We start from the raw sequence: 16221 nt of genomic DNA on the forward strand, positions 1-16221 counted from the left end.
ACCCAACTGTAATTCAAAGAGGATATTTGCTCAAAGAGAATAAACGAATAATAAAATGTGTTTGAGGCAAAAAACACAATATGGTTTACTGGTATATTGCAGTAACGCAGCATTGCATATGGAAATCATTTTGCACGTGCGTTGCCTACACTCGTCTCGCAATAAAAGCAACAGTTCTTTTCTTTTTCCTGTATATTTTAAAATATGCCTTGAAAAAAAAATACTGAGAGGAATCAAGCTAATGAAATGATGAACGCCGAACTTACTAACGCGATCATTGCACGCCATTTCAAATTCTATTATTCGATGATAACTGGACTAAGAACACGATTTCTTGCAATAGCGAGAGTTAATATGTAACATCTAAATTTGAAATTACCATATATATTCTGTACTTAGTAAATGCGTTATTTATGCCTCTCAGTATATACACAAAACACACAATAGCCGCAGTACGTCGTTCCATTCCACGGCGGTTATAACGAGAGGGAAAAAGTGAAGCAGGGACGACCACGGTAACTGGGATGGGATGGGATGGGAACTCTATTTACGTGCCCATATCCACAGTGGTTCAGGCACGCCCACCTCGGATTTAGCCTCTGACTTCGCCAGTGACCAATTCCGGGGCAGGAGGACGGTAACTGGCCTGAAACAGGTCAAGGTCAAGGTCAAAGGGTTTTACGTGCACGTTCAGAGCAAGCTGTTGTAGCGCACGCCTGTCGTGGGCACAGTTGCCGGCCTTGGCCGGCCTCTCTGTCCAAGACAGGAAAGGTGGGGGGGGGGGGGGAGGAGAAGGGACCGTCTGCACTGGCAGGTGCAAGGGAGCACCAGCAGTCCGATTGAATCGGTAGCAGGCGGATGGGTTTTGGGTGCTATGGAATTTTGAGTGGAGCGATTTATCAAAAGAGAAAAGGTGCGCAGTTTTGTTGAGTGATTAGGCGCAATTTTGAACGGTCGGTCGAATGGTAAAATGAGCTAGTATAGATTTTGGAATTCGAGTGTAACTCGTTAGTGGTTCGAGAGTAGCTCGTTATTTCTAGACCTTCATGATGCTGGTTGTCTCCCTAGGCTGTCCATGGGGTCCTTAGAAGGACCTGACCTACTCAGGTCGTGGCATGACAGCCCAGAGGAGACTCGTGCAATTGTGTAGACACTGGTAGGCAAGGCAGTTGTTCCGGGGTGGTAGAAGCGCAGGTGTTGATTTGGTCTTCAGTTTGCTCCTCAGTGACACCAAGTACATTCCAGCAGCGAGTATTTTGGTTTATTGGGGTGGGGGCGGCCGGTATTCTTTTGTTCGGCCTACCCCGGGTGTTTGCAATTGTGTACTCGGAACCGGTTTCTTTTGTCCGGTTCCTTATTTGAGCACGTGCTGGCCATTTTAGTGTTGGGCGGATGCATTGTTATCATTAGTCAATGCATCCTGTGTGCTGTTTGCGGTGAGCATGCTGTCTGTGTGTAGTCCTAGTTTGGTGTTTAGGTTGTACCTATTGTCTTACGCCTGAAACAGGTGCAGTCTCATCTTTTTATAGGATAATAGGGCGTGAGGTGATACAATAGAACTACCTCATCCGTCACTCAAAACTTGTTTCGTTAGACCACGTGTTTCACGACCTTTGAGTCAATGCCCTCGATCATTACAACCGCCACCCAAAGGCTGCAAAAACCGTGGTCTAACTAAAATAATCGCTCATAAGGAATGAGGTACATGTAACTACTACGTAAACTTTCAGTGATTATTTGGCTGTGAACTTGGACCTATCCCTTTAAGCTATGAAAGCGGCGAATGGCAGATACCCATACCAATGTTTATAACAGGTCTACATGTCCTTTAACAATTTAATTAGTATTTATACATATCGTTGCCATTTCTTTAAATATAAATTATTCATTTTGCTCTCTTTTTTAAAACTATAACGTCCATAAATGCTAATATTTTATAGTCATAATACAATAACTACAAAATATCATACATACCATTTATTGGCGGTAGATATATAATAAAAGAGTAATTGAGCCATTTACAAATTTATCTATCAGACACACCCCCCCCCCCCCCCCAACGTTTTATTGACATCATTTGTTTCCACTTTGAATCAACAACCAAACGAACTTCACTCATAGTCCTGCACATGGGCGTATGGGGACTCTTTGATTTAGGGGGGCTGGAGGGGTTGATTTGCCCGAAATTTTACCCAGATAAAAACTGCCCGAAGTTTTCCCACTGTTTTGCCCGAATTTGGGGGGGGGGGGAATCCCCCCCCCCCCCCCCCCCCCCCGGGTTGTACGCCCATGGTCCTGCAGCACAGGCTGAAAAAGAGCCTTATTTATTTTAGCAACCGGATCTGGAAGGATAACATTTGTCACTATGGCTAAACATGATCTGTGGGTTGTGCAGTTCATGAAAATATAAGCTGACATTTTCTAAAGTTGTGCGAACAAGATGGCGGCCATTTAAAAATGGCAGCCAGTATATTATTAGAATTTTATATATCCTTAAATATAACCCTTTAGGAAGAGGATTTTAGTGTCAAATCTTTGGTTTTGAAGGTGAGCAAGTTACTCAATATTTGTTTTGATATTATCAGGTATAAAGGATAACAAATAATCAAAATGTCCGACTAAAATGGCCACTTTTTGCATTAAAAGCTATAATAAATTATGTATTAGTCAAAAGAGAAAGACAGCTTTGGTGTTGTAACTTAGGTTTTGATAATATATAAGTATGAAATTAATATTAGGTTCGTCTCAAAAAATTAAAAGAGAAATATTGCGCTGTACGAAGAACGTTCGGTTGAGGATACGGTACTAGAGTCTAGTTAAAACCGGTTTGATATTGACAACGTATTATCGACAGGCATATCTTCCTATTTCAGAATTGATATTTTATAAAGTGTTAGTAGAACTTTAAAAGTTTAGTTTGTATACTAGTATCACATTAATCATATATATATTTTAAAAATAAAATATACTAAAGTAGACAATGGACGTTTTCACTTCTTAATTTTACGTGTTAAAGTCGACAAATTCAAATAAATATTATTTCGTTTGGAAAGGGTAAAGTTGGGGAGTGTTTAACGACATCAAAGATAAAGCATATTGATTCAATAATCATCCGACCCCATACAACCGTAAATAAAATGTGTTGAGTGCGTCGTTAAATAAAACATATCCTATCCTTCCTTCCATCTGCTGTTGGATGTCTAACATTTGGTAACTTTTAAATATAACCTAAGAGAGGAATCGGGTGCATGTGCAGGGGGAGGGTATTGGAGGTCGAAACCCTTAGTTGCCCAAGCTTAAAAAAAATTGAAATGTATTTCTTGGGGGAGCATGCCCCCATATAAATTTTGCTTAACACAATCTATAACCCTAACCCCGCTGAAATCCCTGCACACGCGCCTTGGTACCCCGCTACATTTTTTTTAGCAAGGGATCGTTTATATTTAACATCCCACAGAGAGGATATCACATACCATGGTCTTTTTGTATACCCGCCGATGGGGATCAATCCTAGACTGACCGCGCATTTCCAAAAAACACCTTTTTAGGTCTAAGTAATGAATAAAAATAACATATAGTCTTGAAAAATGTTACGTAAATCGAACACAGTACCCTCTTCCTCTACCCCTAGAGCGTTACGTAATTAGTAACACCCCCTTACATGTAACGCGTATGCCAACAGCTGGCCACTGTCAAAATTTCAAGGCAAATCCCCCACTCACCGACCCCTGGAAAGGCGTTGTACCATACCTCTATGGATATAAATATGTTTTGGAGATATGAGACGATCCCTCAATCAAGATAGTTAAATATTATGTTAAAAAATTGCGAAATCTCACGTGATCTCTTGTTGGGGAATTCTATACTTGTGATAAGCCAATGAAAACCGAGATCGGTACGAGCCCATCAAAAGTGTCCCACTTTCAAAATACTGTCTTTGTTTTTGACTTGGATAATCCAGCGTAGTGAAAACAATGCGGAGTGCGGCATCATATATGCACAAAACGTAATTGGATTTTCTGTTCTATATGCTTAAATAATAAAAATATTCCAGGGAATGTAGTTTTAATTAAAATACTTTTATGATATTATGGTCGATTCGTTTGCTATATACTGGTACGAAATGACTTTTTACAATGGTACGAAATAACCTAGTTCATCAAGATTAACCTCGAATGCATGTACAAATGCTAGCATATGCATTCGCGGTTAATCTCGATGAACTAGAAATGACCAGGCAGCACGGTACGAAATGAATGGTTCGAAATGACTATGGTACGAAATGTCTATGATTCGGTAAAATTTTCTTTATTATCCAATCAAATTACATGTTACTATTTTATATATGGGAGATAACTCTATGTTACATTTAAAAAATAAAAAATACATGTTAAACTTGTGTTCACTCATTTATAAATATCCTCGCTGTATGGGTTTTGTCGCGAATAAGCAACGATCTCGCGTAGTGTAGAAATAATGACTTTTTTCTTGTTATTATTGACAGAGACATAACCTGATGTAGGTATATCATTAAAACATTAAATTCAATACATATCGTGAGATTTTTAGTTTTTGTTTACAAAATCCATTTAGTAAACAGAAGAGACCCGAGTGCAATGTTTCTTCTGCGTTCAAAAATCAGTTTGTCAAGCGTTTTACCTACACCCATATTAGACACTTGATGTCAATACATGAATACTGATAGGCATTACGTTCATACAAGTGAATAGTTTGTCAAATATAATAAAAAAAAAAAATGATTCATTTATACACAGTTGTTTTAAATGGATTATAAATACTAGCCTATTCACTACAGTAGAGCATACCTTTTGAAGATTAAAAATAATAATTGAAAACAAATTCTAACAACACTGTCAACAGGGGTTTTAAAAATCATAAAAATTAAATGATTAGGCCTTGTTGATCTGGCACGTGTGAATAATTCATTCATCTTCCTCCATTTTAGGTCAATTTCTATGAGTCATGTGGAGAAGATATCGGTAATTTTAAGGAATAAACAAAAAACAACTGTAAAATTAATGAATTTAGGTGTTTGTGAAGTTTTATATTTAGATACTTACTTGTTTGAACTTTTTGTTTATAAAATGAAAATTAATGTTCTAGAACTGTGAAAGGAAACCTCAATAATCACGTTCATAGATAATTTTCAAAAACAAAAGTTCTCTTTATTCTGGTACAAAATCTATAATGAATTGCATTAAAAACAGACAGCCGTAAACACAAATTCTTTAAACTATATGACCTCATTGTGTGTATTTGCCAAGTCGTGATGACATCATATTTAGTACCGACAAGGTCATTGGTTTGTAAGCGTCAAATCATCCAATAGTATTGTTCATTAGACCAATGCATGATAATTTCTGATTTTTATTTTCCCCGTTATGAGTGCCTGCTAGGGTAATAAATAAATAAATAAATAAATAAATATATGTATATATATATACTCTGTCAAAAAAGAAACGCATAGGCAAAATATTTATGGAATTATCTCTTTAATACAAAGTGGCATAATTTCATTATTTATGATCGTATCACAGTCAACTTTGACATGAGTATGTGACAATATTCTTGCTATGGACTGACGGCAGTGGAGGCGTTTTTGTCACCAATCGGCATCGCATGAGGGCGTGAAATCAGTACCTTGTGTGGTCACCAGCAGCAGAAATCACTGAACGACATCTCTTTGGCATACATTGAATGAGTCTCTGAATCCGGGCACGTGGAATCCTAGCCCATTCTTCCTGCAGTGCATGTGACGGCTGCGGAAGCGTCTGAGGTTCCGGGTCACGCTGGTGTACACGTCTGTCCAGTTCGTCCCATATATGTTCAATGGGGTTGAGATCTGGCGATCTTGATGACCATGGCAGCACATTAATGTTCTCATTCTGTAGAAAATCCATTGTTACAAGTGTCGTGTGCGCCTGGCATTGTCCCGCTGAAAGAGTTCTCTCTGTCGATCCAAAATGGGAAGCATGTGACTCGCCACCAGTTTCCCAAGTTCCACCCCTGTACATTCGTGCACCAGCGAACACATAAATGTCGATGTTGACGTCGCAGGTTGGGGCCAACATACGGTCTCCTAACCCATAGACAGCTTCTCGAAGTCGGTTCCGAATGGTTTGTGCAGACGCCCTTCTCAAACCAGGTATGCGTCCAGCAGTGTTTGTTGCTGTGGCAGTTCGGTGACGCAAGTGCAGAACCCGGCTCTAGTGATCTTGTGCTGCAGTTGTTACTTCTGGGCCGGTCTTCAGCTGACTGAAACTGCTGGTACCTGTCCCAGAGACATGAAATGGTGCTGTGATGGACGTTCATGTGGCGTGTGACTGCTGACTGCGATTCACCTAACTGGAAGCGGCCTATTGCATTGTTTCGATTCGGCAGGCTTAGTCTTGGCATCTTGTAACTCGTCTACGTCAAAATGGAAATGAGGCATCATTGCAAGCATTGCAGGTTTAAATACCCATCACTACCCCAATCTTTTCTCCGAGTTTCACGTGCATTCGCCAAAATCTGACCATTTCACGCCGATTTCCTGCAGTTGTCGCACAAATTTGTTTTAGAGTGTATTTGGGAATGCTATCCCATTCCAGGAACATTAACAAACATGGTCATTCAGCAACATTGTACAAAAAAACTATATTTTGTAAAATCAAACACTTTTCTTCTTTCCCTATCACCTATGCGTTTCTTTTTTGACAGTATATATATATTATATATATATACATTAGGTTATGTCTCTGAAAAACGTCGTTATTTCTATACTACGTGAGATTGTTGCTTATCCGCGCCAAAACTCATACCGTGAGGATACATCATTTGTTTGTTTTTTTTCATCAGTGAAAAGTCAGTTTTCAGCAAATGAATGCAGCAGCAGATATTAATAACTAATAATGTCATATATACGGAAAAGGACCAACTATTTAAGTAAATAATATTTGTGTTATTTCTTTTCGGTTACACATGTTTACATTACTGTTTCCAAAGGCATAGCACCCATTACTCACAGTACGCATGTGCGTAATCAGTACACCCCCATTTTGTAAATTCGAGCATGATGTGTTCAGATGTAAGAGGTACGCTGTGTAAAAGGAAAGATGAGTCATCACATTTAGACACCCCCTTTCAGAAATCCTGCATCCATGCCTGGTAATGCAAAACAATCCGGGAATAGGTCGCGGCTGTCTGTAATTGTTCTATAAAATATCCTCTTAATGGACTCGAAAAAAGATAGAAGTGCCTCAGAAAAGGCTCAGAATGCATCTACAGGCATCTGAGTTTCAAATTTTTAATGGGTGGAGGCCCCCTGAATCCCCACTCTCGTAATGCTAAAACATTTCTGGCTATGCCCCTGGTTCTTAGGTGCGCGACAATTGATTGCTCCAGGATATACTGTATATTGTAACATTTTTAATGCGATATATATTTTGAAGCGGAACATCCAGATAACTTCTGAATAACCAATATAGCCCAGTGCAGACATAGTCACTATTTCTACATTGATGGAGTGGGATAAATTTGACAGCCCTTTGAGTTTTTTGTTTGTTGATTATTATTACTATTATTCAAAACAATATCCACAACACATTTCATGTTGAATAGATATTATTTTAAGATGTAATATACACTTGAATGTTGTTTAATTCTGACTCAATACAATCGTATGCAGTACACGTAAAATAAGGACAGGTGTCTCATTCGGATGTCCATAGAGATAAATTGACATAGGGGTGGTCAAATTGTCTTCTTGTGTTTATTTCACTAGTAGCAGACGACAATGTCTCATGCAGCAGGCAAGTAAAATTCACTATAGTCTTGTTAAATTGTTTAGACTAAGTTTTTTGCAAATGTTACGTTTAATTCCTATTCAACCCTTGTTTTCTTTACATTTTCATGAAAACAAACCTAAACCCCGACATGTTTTATATACAATTCATCATCTAAAATGCATTACATTGACTTATTTCCATTTTACAAAAATCTCTCTGTTTTGAATATAGGTTCATTCTCCTATAAATAACTAAGGCTATTTGAATAACAAAAGATTAGGATACGAGGCTACGTTAAAGCCATTATAACTTGTTTCATTGAATTGAGGTTATGCATGTTTTGGAATGTAAAATGTCTAACCTTTTCTTTCAACATATATGTAAAAATGTATGTAAGCATTCCATGTACATGTAGTGTATTGAATCAGTTTTGCCACTACATTATTTATTTGAATTTTATTTTATAAATTATATTTACATAGTATTTATGGTGGTGCTTGGGGGGTGTGTGAACTTGCGCAAAGCAATTTTGTAAACGAAAAAGCTATTGTTCAGACTTTTTCGGGGGTTCCACCACTTACCCTAGACACAGCCCTGAATGTCCAAAATATGATAACATTGCATGTACATATCAAGTCGATGGTCAATAACATATTATTTTCGAAGTATAATCTATGACTGCATGTGTTGTTGTAGCATTGTGTAAACCACATGAAAGTCAAGTATAGAAGGGTATATAAGTTCACAGAAAATGTATTACTGGACATTCCATACATTATTGTTATTTGAGTAAAATATGGGTAAATCGAAAATTGCATCTCCCTACCTATGAAGCATATAACGTTCAGTGCATTTATTAACTCTTTTAACACTTAAAACAGTTTATTCCCATGACATTCATTATCAATCACTATCAAACAACCTATCAATTGAACAAATATTAATGTGTATTACAAAACACGGCCAATCAATATACCGGTAAAACCATATCAAATGCACCTACATACGAAGCCAGAGGTGGGTGTGGGGTTGGGCAGAGCACCACACTTCCACCAATCGCAGGTATACAGTATTCTGGCCACGTGTGTGTGCAATATGTCACAATGAACCTCAAGAGATTAAGACCTCACCCCAACCTCCCTCACTAAAAGGGAATGGGGCATTCAGTTGACAACTTGCCCGTGCATTAGTAAATAATGAATATTATATATTATTCACCTGACAGGCATAATGTATTAACCTATCTTTTAGTTACTTTATAGTGTTTTATCCCCAGTAGCACCCAAACCTATTTATTTTTGTATCAGTACATTACATTAATGACATAGCATCCAGAAGGTTTTTAATAGCAGGGGGCTCAAAACCTGTTGTTGCTTTTGAACAGGTGGATGGGATAAGTTTTAATTTTTTGTGTATTCTGTAATATATATTGTTTGATAAAAATAGAGGGGCGTGTCACCTGGACTCCCCCTGAATCCGCACCTGAACTGTTTATTGACTTGTGTTTCCAAATTGTTTCTTAAATATAGGTCATACTACAATATATTCCGCTAGGAATGTGGAAAAGAACATTAGTTTGAAACACTCTAGAGTGATGATTTTGTTATGCAAATAGCCGTAGTTATTTATAGGAGAACAAACCTGTATTTGAAACATACAGCGTTTCGAGCTAGTATTTGGAACCTTTTTACAACCTTGCCGCAAGCTTGCGACGAGCTTCTTGCAAGCTTGCGACGAGCTTCTTGCAAGCTTGCGACGAGCTTCTTGCATGCTTGCGACGAGCTTCCTGCAAGCTTATTCAGTTTAAGCTAGTATTTGGAACCTTTTTACAACCTCGCCACAAGCTTGTTGCAAGCTTGCGACGAGCTTCCCGCAAGCTTATTCAGTTTAAGCTAGTATTTGGAACCTTTTTACAACCTTGCTGCAAGCTTGTGACGAGCTTGCAGGAAGCTTGTTGCAACCTAGCCGCAAGCTTGCGACGAGCTTCCCGCAAGCTTGTTCAGTTTAAGCTAGTATTTGGAACCTTTTTACCGCATGCTTGCGACGAGCTTCCGCAAGCTTGCGACGAGCTACCCGCACGCTTGCGACGAGATTCCTGCAAGCTTGCGACGAGATTCCTGCAAGCTTGCGACGATCTACCTACAAGCTTGCATCAGTGGCAGCCATCTTGCATCTTGTATAATTCTTTAAAAAAACAACAGTGGTTTTAAAGTGAAAAACATGAACAGTTAAAACAAAAAAATAGGTGCTACATGTTGTCAGATACTTAGGCTACAAAATTAGTTTACCTGTCTGATAGACATGTTCCATTTATGTGGGATAGTCTTGACTAAACTAATATGCTAAAAAGCTCCTGGTCCTATATTCTTCTTCTTCTTCTTGTTTTAGGTTATATTCCTCCACTATCTGGAGATCCACACTGTGGTGTAAAGTCATTTGTTTGTTTCTTCTTGTTTTCTTTTTCCTCCTGTTCCACCAAGCAGGATTCAACCAAACATGGTCCAAATGATCCTCTTATAGACCTGACCAAGTGTTGTTCTTTTTCAGGCCAATAAAAATTCCAAGATGGCCACCCTGGCCTCTGAATAACTGAGACAATTTTAACTTTTACTCAAGTTCCACCATGCAGATTTAAACCATATGTATTCCTAATGATCCTCTCATGGCCCTGACCAAGGTTGTTATTTTTTCGGGCAGATTTAAAATCAAGATCGCTGCCCTGGCCTCTGATTGACAGAGACATTTTTTTGCTCCTTTTCAAGGTCCACCAGGCAGGTTTCAATCAAACTTAGTCCAAATGATTCTCTCATGACTTACTAAATGTTGTTATTTTGTGGCTGATTCAAAATCCAAGATGGCCACCCTGGCCTCTGATTGGCTCAGACATTTTCAACATCTTCTCAAATTCCACCAGGCTAATTTCAACCAAACATGGCCCATGTCATCCTCTCATGGCCATGCATATGTTATTATTTTTGGGGCCAATTGAAAATCCAATTATTACAAGATGATTCTGTTTTAACCATATTGTATTAATTATCATTCGTATGTATTAATATTAATTTTGTTTTAATTATTATTGTAAATACTATCTAAATCTGTAACATGTATGTTTGGTTGTTTAGCCACTGTTCCCACTGAATTTGATAAATCATATGAGAAGTTACGAATTAAAAAAAATTAACCATGAAAATGATTTGGACTTAGCTTTTTCTCCACAAGTGTAGACATGCTTTCACAGTTGAAGATATACATGCAGCAAGCTTACAAAAATGAAAACATGCTAGCGGGAAGCTTGCACAGTTGAAGATATGCATGCAGCAAGCTTGCAAAATGAAAACATGCTTGCAGGAAGCTTGCACAGTTGAAGATATGCTTGCAGCAAGCTAGCAAAAATGAAAACATGCTTGCGGGAAGCTTGCACAGTTGAAGATATGCATGCAGCAAGCTTGCGCATGCTTTCACAAATGAAAACATGCATGCGGCAAGCTTGCAGAAATACTGACTACCTTACGCTAGCTAAATGGTTAGCTTGCAAATAGCTTGCATTGCTTGTACTACCTTGTAACAACCTTGTAACTACCTTGCAACAACCTAGCCGCAAGCATGCATTTTTGTTTGGGAGTAGCAGATGACAATGTTTTATGCAGCAGGTTTAAAAAAAATGCCTTACGGAAAATAGTAGCCTACTTTGTTGCATGATATTTTTAATTGTTTATACTTAACGCAAACTGGCAAATTGTAAACATTGCTTTATTTTTATCAATAAAAAATACTTCCGTCAACAAAAACTTCTGCATTTTACATCATAGCTTTTCTTTGATGACACAAATTGCTATTTAAAGATACATATGGCGCCATAATATCATACCAGGGCATTTCCCCCCTGGTCAGTTCAACCCCGGTACATTCCCCCCGGTCATTTCTCCCCCTGGTATTTTCCCCCTAGGTCATTTCCCCCCCAGTCATTTCCCCCCTATTATAAAGAATTACTAATACTATTAGTGATCAAAATTGTATTTTATTTAACTGAACAGTGGGATTACATCTGCAGATTGTGGGCAATTCCACGTAAGAAAAGCAACACACGTCTGTTGTCATAATCATTGACGAGATTCTCTAGTCGTTTGGTGACATCCCTGTACTGGCGGCGTTGTGGTGGTCCATCTTCGCCGGCCAGTGCCTGTGTCATGGCTACTTCTGTCTGGGACTGCTCCTTCTTCAAGGAACACCCAGATTTAAACAATTACTGACATCCTGCGGTGCCACCCCTCGCAGTACGTTGCAATCATCTCCAACTCTGTCATGGCAGTTCCACATGAATGTTGAAATCTTGGTTCTCTCTACCACGGCGTCTACTCGACCATAAATGTATCTTCAAAGTAATCAAGAATTGGCTGCAGTCCTCTGGGAGATCTTCTTGTATAAGTTCAAATGTGCAGGTACATCCTGGCACAAATGCCAATGCAGGAATCATCCTAATCTGTAAAGACAGCTCATTATCAGTTGTGTAACTCTTTGTAGTCCATTTGCCTGAACTCTGCACATACAAACAGCCATGTACATGGTTGTCGGGGAAAAACTTCTTGCAGCGCATGATTGTTGCACTTCATAATCTGTTGTTACGGTATCTGGATTAAGAGTTGCATCTGCTTCTTTGAGTTTCTGAAGAAATGACATGTACGTTACTTGACTTTTGTTGGGTAGAAGTCCATAGACACAAGGAATAGACTGTGATCCACAGAGTGCATGGATGGTATATAACTGGAAGAAAAGTTCTGGCACGATTTTAAAAGTTCCATCCATTAACCAATGACAGGCTGTGGATAGGATTTGTAAATTACGTTGAGTGGCATATATTAGCATACGTGGTTCTTCACCTGGGCAACTGTCATGTAGGAGAAACTGATTTCCATCATTTGTTTTCTGATACCGTTCCGGAATAACAAGATCATTCACATGTTGTGGTACTGCTATAGGATGACTGGCTTGTAGCTTAGTTCTGCGGATGGCTCTTCGAATTGTCCTGACTGGCGGCAGTTGAGTGGCAGCAACTGCAATTACATTAATTATAATATATTTCCTCCTCCTCTATATGATTTGTAGCATATACGTCTCGTTGGAACAGCAAGGTAGTAAAACAGCAATAGAAAAAAAAAAATAATAATAATAATAATGTTCCACAAAATAGTTGTCACAGTGGGTTCTTAAATCATAACGATAATAAGTACATTATTTATCTACAATATTCTGATATATATATATATAAATTGTATATATATTTACCTTCAGAAACAGTAGTCATATGTTGACTGATCACTTGTTGAGGAGTTTCCAATGTGTTGACAGCCCTGTCTTTCATGTCAGCTCTGACTTTCAATGCTTCAGGCCTGCCTACCACTGGAGCATGTGTATGTTCGTTAACATAACCAACAATGTCCCCACATAAAACTTTAATTTTCGCCTTGCACTGCCCACTGTTGTGTTTTCCATTTTTGCGTAACTCGCATTCATACGAAATGACTCCATTTGCAAGATTCTTCTGTTTTACATAAATGTATCCTTCATGGACTATTTTAGTTTTACCCTTGGTGGATTTCAAGTTATCCATGGTCTGCAGTAAATGATATTTTTAATGTTTGTACTTTGTTATTCAGGGTACTGGACAGCTACAGTCACACTAATTACCTAGGTTGATTTAACAACTAACATCTTGATTGTTTCTTTACTGTAGTTCCTTACTTGCTAATTGGATTAAGAGGATTAGCAAGTAACATATCACTACTTCAAACATTGTTCTTTTAGTAGATAATACAATCTGTTGATCTAAGAAAAAAAGGAATAGGTGGCTATGAGGGCTTCTTCACTGGCAATTAAATCAAGAGGATTAGAAAGGATTAGAGGTTTAGAAAGTAACTCTACTACTGGCCCGGAGCAGACCCCTGGCTATCCAGGACTCGGCCCTGGGGCAGACATGCTTGAAGCTCTAGTGGCATATAAGCATGTAAAAAATTACAACCAACCAACCATCTACTACTGCAAGGGGTGGAGGGGAACCATTTTAGTGTCTGTTAAAACAGTCAATTTAAGTATTGAAGGGGTGGAGGGGAACCATTTTAGTGTCTGTTAAAACTGAGAATTTAAGTATTGAAGGGGTGGAGGGGAACTATTTTAGTGTCTGTTAAAACAGTCAATTTAAGTATTGAAGGGGTGGAGGGGAACTATTTTAGTGTCTGTTAAAACTGTCAATTTAAGTATTGAAGGGGAGAATTTACCAGGGGGGATATGTACCAGGGGGATAAGTACCAGGGGGGAACTGACCGGGGGGAATATATACCGTTGCTATTTAAAGATACATATGGCACCATAATATATATATACCGAGACGATACCACAACTAACTTTAGCGTATGCGATCGACTTGTGATATCAAGACTGTAAAACAATCTTTATAGTACATTAAATACTTATTTACAATTAAAAATCGCCTACTAAAAAAACTATAACATTATTAAAATAATTGAAGAAACAAAATTATGAAAAAATGTGAACATTTTATTTTTAAAACGTAAGATCTGGTTATATTTGCAAGCAGCAATTTAGCCAATTAACTGGGATTGATCCCTGTTGGTGGGCCCGCTGGGCTATTTCTCGTTCCAGCCAGTGCACCACGACTGGTATATCAAAGGCTGTGGTATGTGTTATCCTGTCTGTGGGATGGTGCATATAAAAGATCCCTTTCTGCTAATCGAAAAGAGTAGCCCATGAAGTGGCAACAGCGTCGTTAAATAAAACATTTCCTTTAGCCAATTAAAGATCCTTGATGATACTTTTTTTTTTCCCCGTTAGATACCAGAGACATGCAGGTGTGGCAGCTGATCACCATTGGTGTTATGGTGCATCTCATCCTGTTCTATTCAATTTTTGATATCTACTTCACATCTCCTTTGGTTCACGGAATGGAACGATTTGCACCAGAGTCGCCTCCTCCTGCCAAGAGACTGGTGCTGTTCTCAGCTGATGGTCTTCGTGCTGACAAACTGTTTGGACTTGGCACCGGTGGAAAAACACACGCTCCATACTTGAGGTTTGTTAGAAAAATAAAGTCGTGGAAAATAATTATTTATTTAAATTCAGTTAAAACTACATTAATTATGTGTATGACAGAACTAACATTGTATCCACCATGCATGTGGCAGAACTGAAATATTGTATTCATACTCTTAGGAACATATTTATAGGAGTCTGTGTCTAAACTGTTTAAAAAGAGGGCTTACAGGGCTTCTAGAAATTTTTTTTTAATCCTCTAGCCAATTGATCAATGATTTAAGAAATTTACTAGCCATGATTAAACTTTCACTAGCCCTATGTTACTTTAACAGGGTTCGTACGGAGTGGAAAACCTTGATAAGTATGGAATTTTGAAAATCCATTTTCCAGACCTGGACAAAGTATGGGAAAATACTTTTTTGCGAGTTGGTTTGGAAAAAGTATGGAAATTGATCTTTAGGACTCATGTTGAAAATTTTGGTTGTGTGAAGCCAGCGGAATCTGACGACGTTTTCTGATCTCAGCACTAACATACATTTGGGAAATCGAGACTAACAATTGCCGACATTTACCAAAGATTTGAAGTATGCACTTGCACAATGCATATGACAATTTCAAGTAATTTTATATACTGATTATTGAGTAACATGAATCTTGAAAAATACTTTTTTTGTCTTGGAAAAAGTCTGGAATTTTTTTTGTTTTCAAGGTATATGAACCTTGCTTTAAGTTAATACAATTTTACTAAATAATAGTACTTAATAAACAGATATGTCACCTGAAGAGGGATATAGAGCTTAAAATCACTAACATTGGGGGTTGGGGTAGGGTTAGGATATTCATATTTACAAAATAGACTTAACTGCAACATTTGACCTTTTTTTTCACTAGCCATCGGGCATTGCAATAATAATTATTTACTAGCCCAATAATGAATATCACTAGCCATGGGAGTGAGGCTACCATAATCTAAAAGCCCAGGCTTATAACAGTGGCAAATCATATTTTGTCAGCTATTTGGGTGTGGCAGTCAGGTTTGTCTAAATATTTGATTCTTTTCTCTTTGGTAGTGGACAGGGGGACCCAACTTGTAGCTTTTGACCATTGAAAGGAGCCAGGGATTTTGTACTGTCGTCATGTCAGTTATGCCTTTGACCTCACACAATATTTTGTTTGGTCGGGGAACATTTTGTTCTGTATGAAATCACATCGGGGTTCCAGGCCTTGACCGTAACATTGTTAATTGGTAGCTCACAGGGCTACCAGTATATAAAATCTGGTATCCCTCAGTAAAAACTAGCTCGAAAATTCCAGTGACAAAAGCAAACAAAAAACCACATTTAAACGACAGTGTGTAATAAGGTGTTTGCATAGCAGCACACAT

The 16221-nt window shown here is 38.3% G+C and overlaps 1 protein-coding gene across 1 annotated transcript in view; it reads left to right on the plus strand.

Annotated features, from left to right (window-relative positions):
* The first annotated feature begins 4395 nt into the window (after positions 1-4395).
* LOC121388234 (GPI ethanolamine phosphate transferase 1-like) overlaps positions 4396-16221 on the plus strand; it is a 62045-nt gene continuing 50219 nt past the window's right edge. The window contains exons 1-3 of the mRNA XM_041519501.1: positions 4396-4518; positions 6859-6945; positions 14637-14874. Of these exons, the coding sequence (XP_041375435.1) occupies positions 6912-6945; positions 14637-14874 (272 nt within the window). The 5' untranslated portion in view covers positions 4396-4518; positions 6859-6911. The remainder of the gene's footprint in view (positions 4519-6858; positions 6946-14636; positions 14875-16221) is intronic.

Source organism: Gigantopelta aegis, chromosome 14 (genome assembly GCF_016097555.1).
Source record: "Gigantopelta aegis isolate Gae_Host chromosome 14, Gae_host_genome, whole genome shotgun sequence".
NCBI classification, from domain to species: Eukaryota; Metazoa; Mollusca; class Gastropoda; order Neomphalida; family Peltospiridae; genus Gigantopelta; species Gigantopelta aegis.